The 12362-nt window shown below is 44.5% G+C and overlaps 2 protein-coding genes across 6 annotated transcripts in view; both read left to right on the top strand.

The window, feature by feature from the left end:
* PAMR1 (peptidase domain containing associated with muscle regeneration 1) overlaps nt 1-1267 on the top strand; it is a 69625-nt gene extending 68358 nt beyond the window's left edge. For all 3 annotated transcript variants that reach the window (XM_048855092.2, XM_048855094.2, XM_048855093.1), the window contains one exon: nt 261-1267. In XM_048855092.2, the coding sequence (XP_048711049.1) occupies nt 261-797 (537 nt within the window). In that variant the 3' untranslated portion in view covers nt 798-1267. The remainder of the gene's footprint in view (nt 1-260) is intronic.
* Nucleotides 1268-8687: 7420 nt separating this feature from the next.
* SLC1A2 (solute carrier family 1 member 2) overlaps nt 8688-12362 on the top strand; it is a 110447-nt gene continuing 106772 nt past the window's right edge. For 2 of the 3 annotated variants that reach the window (XM_048852494.2, XM_048852493.2), the window contains exon 1: nt 8688-9229. Coding sequence is in view for 1 of the 3 variants with exons in the window: in XM_048852495.2 (XP_048708452.1) it covers nt 9213-9229 (17 nt within the window). In the remaining 2 variants the exon portion in view is untranslated. The remainder of the gene's footprint in view (nt 9230-12362) is intronic. The other variant, XM_048852495.2, reaches the window with a different exon arrangement.

The following is a 12362-nucleotide window of genomic DNA, read 5'->3' as shown; positions in this document are numbered from 1 at the left end:
TTTCTTTCTTTTTGCTGTCAGTAAAAATTGATTTGATCCCAAGCAAAAGTTGTCTTTGAAACACCGCATTTGAATATTTTGCATATTCTTGATTTGAAAGAGCATTTGACTGAGTAGCATAGACAAGGAAGCTTTGAGGGGTGCAAAATCAGCTGAGATTAAATGTGAAAATATCATGGAAAAATGGTCAATGATTTCCCACACTTCTATTGTCCATCATTATTAATCCTGTAAATTTTCCCTCTCTGGTTCCTTCCTAGATTTCTGCCATCCTAGTGCATCCAAACTTTGACCCCATATTGCTTGATTCCGACATGGCCATTGTAAAACTCCTGGACAAAGCCAAAATCAGCAGCCATGTTCAACCCATTTGCCTGGCATCTGCTCATGATTTGGACCCATCCACAGAGGATTTAAAAATAGTGATTACTGGCTGGAAGATACTGGCTGACATTAAGGATCCCAGCTACAAGAACGATACAATCCGCATGGGAGTTGTTCAGATGGTGGACTCGCTCTTGTGTGAGCAGCAGTATGAGGATAATGGAATCCAGGTCATCATCACTGACAGCATGTTCTGTGCCAGGCAGCACCCCACTGCCTTTTCTAACATCTGCCCTGCTGAGACTGGAGGCATTGCAGCCATAACGTTGCCAGGAAAAGCGTCTCCTGAGCTAAAATGGCACCTGATGGGATTAGTGAGCTGGGGCTATGATAAAACTTGCAGCCTAGAACTCTACACTGGTTATACCAAAGCAATTCCATTCAAGGACTGGATTGAGAAGAACATGAAATAAACAGCTGTTTCTGGAAATGGCCTTTTATGAGTTTCGTAGTTTCTCTCACAATCTCTACTGCTTTAGGCTTCTCTTCCCACCGACGGTTAAGGCAGATGCCCTGACGTTTTGTCATAGTCTCCGCTCTTCAGTGAGGCCACTTTACTTACAATACAGGCTCTCTCTGCGCGAGCGGTTTCGACTTATCTCCCCCTGCCTGTCTTCCTGGGTGGGAAGGTGGTGCTTGGCTCCTGAATCTGACACCTATAAGCGGGACAACTGGCAATGGCCGAATTCAGTCTGTGGTTTATAGTCAGCTAGATAAATGGATCTGTGTGCATTTCACAAAGGAGCATAGGTTTGAGAGTAGCCTGAAGTAATTACTATGGAGGAGCTTGTTATGGTGTATTCTCTGTATTGCCATAGTACGATGTATTCTTTCCCCCTCCTGAGTACTGTACACATTAAATGAAGGTTTGTTTTTTAACCTATTTACCCATGTCTGATATCAGTTTTATTCAGAGTCCCTGTCTCCTTTTTTATGTCCCACTGTCAGTGGGAATGAACCTCCCTGCTTAGCGGTTATGCAGTAGGGGAACCCGGTCTCTCCCCCTCCACTCTGTCCCAACCCAAGAGCCCTCTTGAGCATCATAAGGCAGGAGTCCACTACTGGCTGTCTGGCTAATGCCTCCCCTGGTCCTCCTCAGCAGGGTAGCGATTCTTGGCTCTGTGCAGCAGACCTCCCCTGGGAAAGCCTTCCCGGCATTGTCCCTTTGCAGCAGGAAGCGCAGGTCTGTCTCGCTTCACCTACCATCCTGCTGTGCTGAGAGACTACTTTCCAGTCTCTGGAGCAGGCCCATGAGGCAGCAAGGTTTCCCAAGCCCAGGATTGTTCCTGCACCCTTAACTCTCCAGTGTGGGGTTTGTCCATCACATAACTCCCACCAAGAGGTATTTTCTGCCTGTGGATGCATGTGCATTGCTCTCACTGGGTGCTGTTCGTGCACCCTGAAAGGCAAAATTGGCACAAATTAGGTTTAAGGTGTAAACAATTGACAGCTTTTTTGAATACATCCAGCTCTGTTATTGGTCTACACAGAAACACTATGATTAAACACAGTTGTAAAGTCCTTGTCACGTATTAAAAACCTGAATGATATTTTTCAGAAGCTTTCTCGGGGGGCATATCCAAGACCTAGTAAGGCCTAAGGGAGTGGATCTCTTTAACACATTCTGATTTGATTTACAATCAGCGAAGCTCTTCATTGAATCCTGCAGAGTTAGAGTGATAGTCATGATAAACTAGTTAGTCTATTTCCAGCTCTGATTTCTAGGATTCCATGAAAATCTTGGTTAGACAGGGTTAGGACTTAATGGTTTCTCCGCATTTACAGATTTGAAAATGATTAAAATTATGGCAATTACTGCTGGCAGATAGCAATATACAGTTTATTTTGCTTTCAGTGGCAGAGGGACTCAATGTGTTATCTTTTGGGTAGTGTTATTCTTATTGACAATATGAGTAGACAAATGCATTGCCAAAGTTCAAAAGTTTAAGGGCTATGGCCACAGCAACTGACTTCTCATGTTGCATTTTTCCGTTCCAGTTCAATTCCCATTCATCCATCTGCCAGCAGACTGTGCTTGGCTGACATGCTGCATGACAAGAAAAATAAGTCTTAATTAAATTTGAAAAATCAGGTCTATTTCATTCCTCCTGTGGGAGGAACTATTTGCCAGTGAATGTGTGGGATTTCCTACTCTTACTGTAGAGGTTAGATGTAATTAGGTGGCAGTTTTGTGGAAAGGACAGTCTTGCAGTAGGTCAATGGTAGCATTGTGTGTTTCTTCCTAAGGCTATTAACTAAGAGTATGACAAAGGAAGATACTTGTATATTGGAACGTGTCCTATCCAGTGAGAGCTCTTTCATGGCTGAAAGAAAAGGAAAGGTGAATCTCTCTATCCTTAATAGTAAGAGTCGCTCACTCCCAAAGCAGAAATAAAGAAGGGCCAGGCCTGATTTTCTTCTCACTGACACCAGCGTAACGCCAGAGTAACTGCATTGCCTTCAGCAGTTATTGTGGACTTAAACCAAAGTGAGTGAGAGGAGAATCAGAATCCAGATTCCTCCTTTTTCTGGATTTAAACTATGCCCAAATAAAACATCCTCAGTGCTCTGGAGTCCAAGCAGCACAGCAAAATCTCATTATGAGTTAAGTCCAGCCTCTACTTCTCCTCTTCTTGCTTTTATACCTATCAGCTGGGCCTAGCAGCATTATGATCCCCAGCCATATCCACTCCTCAGCCACTTATCTTCTCCCTGTCTAGTTCCAATCCCTCACAGACCAGACAGGGAAAACTGAAAGGTTGAGCTTTGGCTATATCTGAGTGACCATAACCCAGCTGCCCACTGGCTACCCAAGAGTCAGATGGGGAATAGCATACATACCCCATCATACAGGGAGAGAGATTCAGCTGAAGGAATTATAGAAATGAACTTCAGAATGAGTTATATAGCTCCCTGCAGTAAAAATCATTACACCTGTTACATACATCAGAATTCAATTTCCCTTCATTTTGCAAAGTCCCTGAATCTCTTCTGAGAGGAGATGGACATGAAAACTCCAACTCAGGCTGAGAGTTTGTCAGAATTCAGGTCAAGAATTGTAATCCATTTTGGTCCACACACATACAGAGTCATAGTCATACACCCACACAGCTGTGTGTTTATATGTGTGCATGTATAATCCCTCATACAGAGCCGTGCACACATATACACACACCCTGTTTCTATTCATAGAAAGTACAGATGGAAAAGCCCTGATAAGGTAGGTCAGCTAGTCCTTCATGGCTCAAAGGTCAATGAGGGGCTGTTCCCTTCAGCATTTACCAGTACTTTCTGAGTCTAGTTTTAAATATCTTGAGGGAGGGGGCTACTGCGAGTTCCCACGAGAGACTCTTCCAACAAGACTTCAACTTCTGCTTGACCCTGTGGTTGTGATGTCACAGGAAGTTAGTAGTTGAAATGATCAAGCTGTCACAGCTCTGGTATTCTGGCCTCACGTACAGTCAAAACCAATGGTGTGGCCTGAGCAAAATGCTAATTAAACACAAAGCTCAGATAATTAACAAAATAAATAAATAAATACGTTTGGAAAACAAGCTGGTATCACAACTCCTTTTTTTCACCAGAACCTATTTTTAAAATATTAAACTGGCTCAAACGTCCCTCTTTAAGCAGGTGAGAATCTACGCCATCTGCTAAAGGAAGGCTGTGAAATAGCACAACAGGGATAGCAATTCGTTTGCACCAGGGGGAAAGTCTATGAATTTTAGAAGCTACATAAAGAGATCCCTATTTAAAGCTAATCTCTACCCTCTCTTTCTCACTCCACTGGAGTGACTGGTTCTTCTCTCTGTCTTCTGTTCATAAGTCTTTTGGGCAAAATCTGATTGAAAGGTTGGCATATGCCTACCATTTTAAAATACCTCTAAAAGGAGTGGGGGTGTTTGTGGTAGAAGATGGTATTGTGCAGAGTGAACATCTGAAGTTAACTATAGGAGCCAAAAAAAGGGAGCCAAATTCATTCCTGGTGTAATTTTGTTGATTTCAATAGAATTACCCAGTGATTAATTTGATCCTTGGGCCCCTAAACCTGCATTTAATGGCTATATCCATCTTAGGCACCTGAATGTTCACTTGAGACACCTACAAGCAGATTAAGTCAGACGTAAGTGCTTATATTTGAATAATGTGATGTCCAAACTTGTTGCATTTGTGACACTCAAGGCTCTAAATCAGGACCTTGCAGAGTGATTGTGTTAAGAGGGAAATTTGCATATGAATCTGCATGGATAATGTGTCCTCTGAGTTTCAATTTTTAAATAGAACTGTTGGAACCAGTTCCATCCAGGGAGGAAGTGAAAGCAAGATAGGCATCTGGTTGCTCTGTATGAGCCCATGGGAGTGATGGCTCCTCTTCTTGATATAGAAAAGGTGGAAAAAGAGGAAAATCTGAGAACCAACCACCATATACAACTCCCTGATTCCCTGCCATACTTGGGGTCGGCTCTAACTTGTACCAGCTGGCTATGGTACCCTTGGCAACATACACCAGCTGGGGATAGATGAAGCAAAGCACACTCCATCCTCCGCCCCCTTGCCTTTGCCTCTGCACCATGGACTGTGGAGTGGGAGGCAAAAGAGTCAGCTATGCTGACTCTATGGCTGCTGGGGACTCTTCTGCTCTGGGGTAATCTCCAGCAGAGTACTTGTGGGTGATGTCTGACCCTTTGTACTGCCTAATCAGTGCAAAGGGGGGAATGAACCAGAGCAGAAAATCTATCCATAGTATTACATTGTGGCTCCTTAATTTTAGTGAAATACTATGTTGGTCCTTCAGGCTAAAAAGGTTGGACACCCCTGAATTAAGAGGGCAGTGCCAAGATCAGAAGCCAGATTCTCAGCTGGTGTTAATTGATGTCACTCCATAATGAAGAGACTCTGATTGACATCAGTTTAGCATCTGCCACAATATATTATAGGTGGAGCTGGTAGCACTGCCTATCGTTAAGGTTGCCCAGTGCTTTCCATTATAAGAAGCTGTTTTTAGTTGCTTATAACTTTGCAAAAATGTAACTGTTCCGGTTGAAATTTTCTACCCCTGGTGTCTGCCTCAGGCTGACTGTTTTGGGAAAGTTTCAGCAAAACTGGTCAGCCATTTCCAAGAATGAGAGTAGGGGAAAATACATTGTTTTGCTTATTTTAAAAAAATTCTTACATCTGTTTGGTTGAGAAGTTCTAGCATCAACATACTTCAGACCAGGGGCTTAACATTTGGCAGAGAGAGAGGGGTCACCCTGGTGTCATGGATGTGCCTTTTGTTGTCCCCATGTTAATTTGCCCTAATTTGGCCAAGTGATAAGCCTCTGGGAAAAAAAAATCTCAGTTTGCATAAACTCAGTGGAGAATTCCTACAGCATCACTGCTAAGAATTCCAAAGATTCTATCTGCATCAAGCATGTGCCAGTCCAGGACTGAGCAGGACTTTCCTTGCAATTGCTGTCCGCAGTTGCTGCTGAGATGCCAGGCACAGGAACCAAGAATAGACAGACTGACTCTCCTGCGTTTCCAGTGTTCCTCCTGGTGGTGCCCAGGCAACATGGAAGAGAAGGAGTAGGATGCCTGACTAACATGGAGAATGATGAGGCAGGCAGGAGCAAAAGGTTGGAGGAGATGGATGGGAGCAGAGGAGGAAGGGGACAGGAGCTAGGTTGGATGGTGGATAGGAGCAGAAGGGGAGGGGAGCAAGAGTTTGGGGAGGGGGAATAGATAAGATTAGACTGGGGCAGAAGCCATGGGGTGAGGGTGGATAGATGAGGAGAGGGAGGAGGAAAGGGACAGGAGTTGGGGCATGATGTGGCAGATAGAAGCAGAGGGGGAGGGATGCAGGAGCTGGGGGTGATGTGGTGGAGCAGGACCAGGGAGGAATAAACCAGTGAGTGGATAGAAGGACAGGGGACTTGATCCAGTAGGACTGGGTAGAATATGAGCAGAGGAGGTGGATAGAAAGAGAAGGGAAGGGGACAGGAGCTGGATGGGAGACAGACAGGAGAAAATGGGGGTGGGGACAGAAGCTTGAGGAGGACTAGACAGAAGTGTCTATAACAACTATAGCACACTGGTCTCAGGAAACTGGAATTGAATGTAGGAGTCTTGAATCTTTACTATCCTCTGCTGACAGCAAATATTGGCAAAACACACTAGCACAGTGTATGCCTCATCCCCCTCTAGTGCCTAGTCCACACATAGGATAACAACCTACCATTGCTGCCATTTAAAATGACCAGTTATGTTGTATTGTGGTGACAAATAACACCAGCTTTCTGATTCAATGACACTGGAACGTGTGTGCGCAGCTTTCGTCCTTCCTCATGGAGAACTATTTAAATATGATTTGCTCTATTCTGTTCACTTCCTCTGAAGTATCTGGCACCTGCCACTGTTGGAAGACAGGCTACTGGGCTAGATGGACCAGACCATTGGTCTGACCCAGTATGGCCATTCTTATGTTTTTATGAATACTTATCATGATTAGAGGTTTGTTTATTTTTAGAATTCCAGCAGGCGGGCAGAGTCAGAGGCTCCAGAGTCACTGGCAGAATTAGTTGCTGTGGCGTTGCAATCTGTGTTCTTGCTGCTTCTCCCCGTTTAATTGTTTCTAGGAGCTCTAACGCAGGGATTAGACTCCAGAATAAATCAGGAAGTGTCTGCATATTTAGCTATTTCTTTTTAATTTAACTAAACGAAACTAACCACTTAAAATTGACTATACTCGGGACAATTCACCTTTCTGCTAGACAATTCACTGTCTCCTTCCAGAAGTACTGATTTACCCACATCTCCAACAGAGGTCAGCAGAGCCCCATTGGAGAGATTTATTTACTGTATTCATACTTTATTATTGCAAAGATTCCCTTCATATGCATCTGAAAGCAGACCACATGAAAAGGCCATCACCAAAGCACACATTCGCCTCTCATTACTGGTTTCTAAAAAGCTAAGCAGTTTCTTGTGAGTCTTCTCGCGCTTCATATCCTGAAGGCAGATCTGATCCTGTTTATTTAATCTATCTATCGACCTGACCTAGTCCGTTATTGACATGGTTTTGCGCCACTTTCCCCTTGTTCTGGCAGCTTGAGAGGCAAATCATGAATGAAAGAAACGTGGATTCTGCTATCGTTACGCAAGTGAATATTTCCCTTAACTTCCACAGGTCTGCGCGTAAGGAGTCCTTCGGGGGGGAAAGGGTTGCAAAATGAGGCCCTGAATAAGTTAAAAGTCAAGGACCCCATTCCAGTTGAAGAGCGGCAGAAGAAACTGACACGTTATTACTGGGGGCCCGGAGAGAGACACATTTAGATCTCCTGTATGAGGAATTTCCCCCCAGCCTTCTAATTTACACTCTGTACGGCTCTTCATTGATAGTAATGCAAATTAATATTTTAAATCAGGTAAAGATTTTCGGCCTCAAAAGAAGAAATGCAGGAATAGGCTTCTCCGGCATTAACTCTAACTGCTGCCTTGCTTCCTATTTCTCTGTTGCGTGTTTTTCTTTTCTCTCTCTCCCCCCCCCCCCCACACACTTATACAGTAGTGTGACCCCTCCCCGCACCCCGCCCCTTTGGAGTCCCAATCCGATTGCTAATCAGGTTGAAAGGACATGGACGTGGCAGTAGTCTATCGACCAGGGAGAAATTAACTCTTTGCCTACAGCCCTTTCCGTGCCCTTTCCCCAGTGCGATCTCTCTCCCCCCGTCCCCTTGTTTTCTCCTTATAGTTTACCTGCTGCAGAAATGTGTCTCACACTCACCCCGTTTGCCAAAAGGCTAAACATGTGCTCTAATTAGCCACACTCCCAGTTATGCTTCCAGCGCCGCCACAGCAGAGTCCCCGGTAGCACCCCCACCCTGGTTCCTAACCGGAAAATCCAATCAACAGCCCCCCAAAGGCAAAGCCACGGAAACAAAGAGAAGAAACTAACGAGCAGACTGGGAAGGGTCCTCGTGAGGGACCGGCTGAGATTTATAGCTGCTGAGATCGCAGCGCGGCACGAACAATGCAAAGGGACATGAGCGTGTGTGTTTGCGGCTGTTCAGACGCGTCCTTTATGTTTCTGATCTAATCTCCTGCGTTGAACCTCACCGCTGTGCATTTTAAATCCCTTGGCAAAGGGGGGGAGGGGGGCAGGTAATGAAAACCGAGCAAGGCTGAATCTCTGCCCTAACTCAGCAGCTGAAATCGCTATCATTCCTCTGGATCCATGCATTCCCTCGGTGGGATTTGTTTCCCTTCTTTAAAGAAGAGGCTGGGGGGGGGGGGAAGGGGGGATTTATAGGGGTAACAGCAGCTAGTGATGTCAGCCCTTGCCTAAAATAGAGAAGGATAGACTGCAAATCCACAGCTAGAAGGCTAAAACCTTCCAATCCAGCCTCAGCCAACACCATGTCAATGTGAAGTCACCCACCACCTCTTCCCCACACATACACTCACATGCACACCCCCTCCCCCAACCCCCCCTCCCCCACCACTCCAGGAGGAGAAAGCAAGGGATCAAAGCCCAGGTGTCCTCCACAGCCTAACCCGGCCGTCCGCTGCTCAGTTTCCACTAGGGCTGGCGGTGCTTTTTCCTGCAAGACATGAAAACCTAAAAGACGTGGAGAATATCAATCCAACAGGAGGTGGTGGAAGTGGAGGGGGGGGGGTGGAATCTGAAGAGCAGAGCTTCTGGAGTCTCGCCTTTTGGAGCCTTGAGGATTATACAAGGAATTTTTGTGCTACTACTTAGACGCTAAAGGGGGTTATCCAAAAGACAGAGCTTCCTTTGCATCCCACCTCCCTTGGATTCTTGAGAAGACAGGGGGGCTTTCAGGACCATGGCATCGCCAGAAGGGTGAGGAGGACTGTCAGTTTTGGAGGGTGGGATGGGAGAAAGCGTGTGTGTGTGTGTGTGTGTGTGTGTGCGCTCGCTGTGCTGTGTTGTGCTTTGGGTGACAGTTTCATTGCATCTGTTTCGGTTTATCCTTCACGCCTCTCCCCTTAAACAAAACCACCAGGGCGCAAGACGGAAAACAGTCAAAGGCAAGCGAGGAGAGAGAATGGAATTTCAAAAATGAGCCGCTGGGAAGGACTCATTTGCCTACCTTCCGCAGATGTAAAGGCAAATGTGATCAAACCACCTGCCTCAAAGCTGGAGAGGTGCCCAGATCAATGGTTAAAATGAACAATAAATGGGTCTCGGTGTATATGTCTAGTCTATATTATGCGCTCTAACAAACAAAGGGAGGGAACAGAGGAACTAACCAAAACCATTTTTATATTGCAAAACTCTTTAAGGTCTGTGCCAGTTACAGTTGAAATGTTGTAAGAGGGGATAAGAAATGCTGGGGCGTGCTGAATATTACACAAGAGGCATTATTTATGGTACAGTAAACACAATGTGTTCACGATAGGACAATCCCTCTCCAGCTCTTGTGAAATGTCTGCGAGCACCAGCCACTTATTGGCTTCTCTAGGCTCTGTATGTGTGTGTGTGTGTGTGTGTTTAAAAAGGTCTGCTCGCAAAAGGTTTCTTTGATCGCTGGTTGCCCTCCTGTGATATTGTCTAGCAATAGCATTATAATGCGTCTGGCGTGAGCCTCCCTCTTTATCCGTGGCCCTTGTCAGGTTGGATCAGCATGATCTGCGCTAGACAGGACCCTCCGAGGACATACTGCAAAGGGAGGCTCTGTTTATATATTGAGTTTGTGTCTCCTGGGATGAAAGACTCGATGAGCTGATTTCAGTAACCTGGAGCCAAGGGGCACATTGCTGTAAAGCGTAGGCACCTCAGTGTCACACTACCTGGGCAAAGAACTGTGTCTTCTTCCAGGCAGATGGGCGTTAGGCCAGCTGACTTGTGGAAGTTGTGTAGAAATTACAGGCGCTGTTTTCCCCCCTAGGCATTCTAATACCCCCAGAAAAAATTAATTCCACGTGTATTCACAGCAGAGCTCTGGCACGGTGGAGCAACAGAAACTTTCTTCTCTGCCAATAATAGCTTAGCCTTGGGTACCATGCTACCTCCGGAGGGAATTGATAGACCATATATATACACACAACTGTTCTAGTAAACTGCACAGCACTTTAGCATTTCCCGTTGACAATGAAATGACTAATTAGACGTTATGAACAGATAAATGGAGCGGCAAGGGAACAGATTTAAACTGGGAAAACAGAGTATGTCCCAGTGACTGTAGTTGGCCACATCTTACCATTGCGTTTTCATGCCCCAGCTTTGACTCTCCTCTGTGCACCATGCAGCCAGATGCCTGTTTTTATTTTAAACTATGAAGTATTTCCTAGGTATATGTTTATTTCAGAGACCCATAAACGAATGTATTAGCTACTGTGACATTGTTTATACAGGGAAGATAACACAACAGCCAGATCAACTATAAGCAAAGACACAGGCTGATAGGTAGATTTTTCAGTTTGAGATGAAGTAAACATTTTCAAAATATAAGCAAACATAGGAGTGATTTTTAAATACATTGATTGTACAGCCAGATAAAAGAGAGAGAAAAGGGTTTCAATAAACACACTTTTTTTCTCTCTCCTGTTGGAGCACATAATGGGGGCAGGATAGGAAAAGAAGGAAGAAGTTTAAGAATCGTCTTCAAACTCCTACAGGAATGAATATAGATTAAGAAAATCTGGAGCATGGAGCAGCAGTGACTTCATGCGTCATCTCTATTTATTTGGTGTATTTGATATAAAAATGAACCAACATGTCTTAGGATCCTTCAGATATAAGCATAACTTCAGTCTCTGCTGCTTTTATCAAAGAGATTTTCTCCCAAACCACCTGTCTCCAGTACGACAAAAAAACCCCAATCAAACCAAAAAACTTCCAGCCCCTTCCCCTGTCGGGTATATATCTGAGGATAGAGCTAAGCCTTCTACTATGGTCTAAACGTCAACAAACTCATGCTCTTTTGGACTAGCAAGGAAAGTGAATTCTGGTGTCATGGGACTTTCTCTATGAATGGATGTCTACCAATCCCTCAACATTTAACACGAGGGTCTGTTAGCTGGAAGGCCACAGATGACCTCCACTGTATAGCAGTATACAGCGTGAGACTCAGTCTCTCAGGTATGTGTTTCTAAATGGGGAAAAGACAGAGAGAAATAGAGGCTAGTATGAAAAAGCAAAATGGAACTGAGACAGGTTAATCTGACATTCTGCTCCTGAGTTAGATAGTTAGGGCGGCACTGACGTTCAGAAACACACACTTTCAGAGGTGTGTGTGCTGTACCTGTATTTAAAATTAATTTGTGAGTTATTTAACAATTTATCTCTAAATTGGGGAATTTGCACGAAAGTCTCAAAGTTGAGGATGAGTCAAAAAACATCACAATTTATTTAGCAAATAATAACATAAAGCACCAAAAATATACATAGAGGAGGGCAAATATGCACTCCATTCCCCAGAGGATATTGACTATGTACAACCAGTGTTCACAGGGGAGGGAGATTTCCTTGACTCCCCCCTTTCAATAGTGATTGCCACAGAGGCAAAAGTCTGAAGAAACTGAAGAAAGAAAGCAATCTACTGTCTGGAAAAATCTGTTATGATAAAAAGAAAAGGAGGACTTGTGGCACCTTAGAGACTAAGGTCTCCTTAGTCTCTAAGGTGCCACAAGTCCTCCTTTTCTTTTTACGGATACAGACTAACATGGCTGCTACTCTGAAACCTGTTATGATAAGTTTCTTTGCTAGCAACAAACCCAACTAAAATGAAAATGTAGAATGAAATGTCCCTTGAAATAATAAAATCAAACCTTGTGAAGGCTGAGAATCAACGTTCCTTTAATTGCAGCCACTGCTGGTTTTCTTAATGCTAAATACATTGGCTGGTATTTTGATTGCTGAGTCTTCCTTTCACAGAGTCCCCTGACATGAATAGCATTACCAAACTTTTAGGCTGCTGTCTCAAACTGGAAACAGCTAACAAGTGATGCAGGGAGGAAAGTTCAGAGCCTGG

This window comes from Caretta caretta, chromosome 6 (assembly GCF_965140235.1).
Source record: "Caretta caretta isolate rCarCar2 chromosome 6, rCarCar1.hap1, whole genome shotgun sequence".
NCBI classification, from domain to species: Eukaryota; Metazoa; Chordata; order Testudines; family Cheloniidae; genus Caretta; species Caretta caretta.
This window is presented reverse-complemented; position numbering and strand designations above follow the sequence as displayed.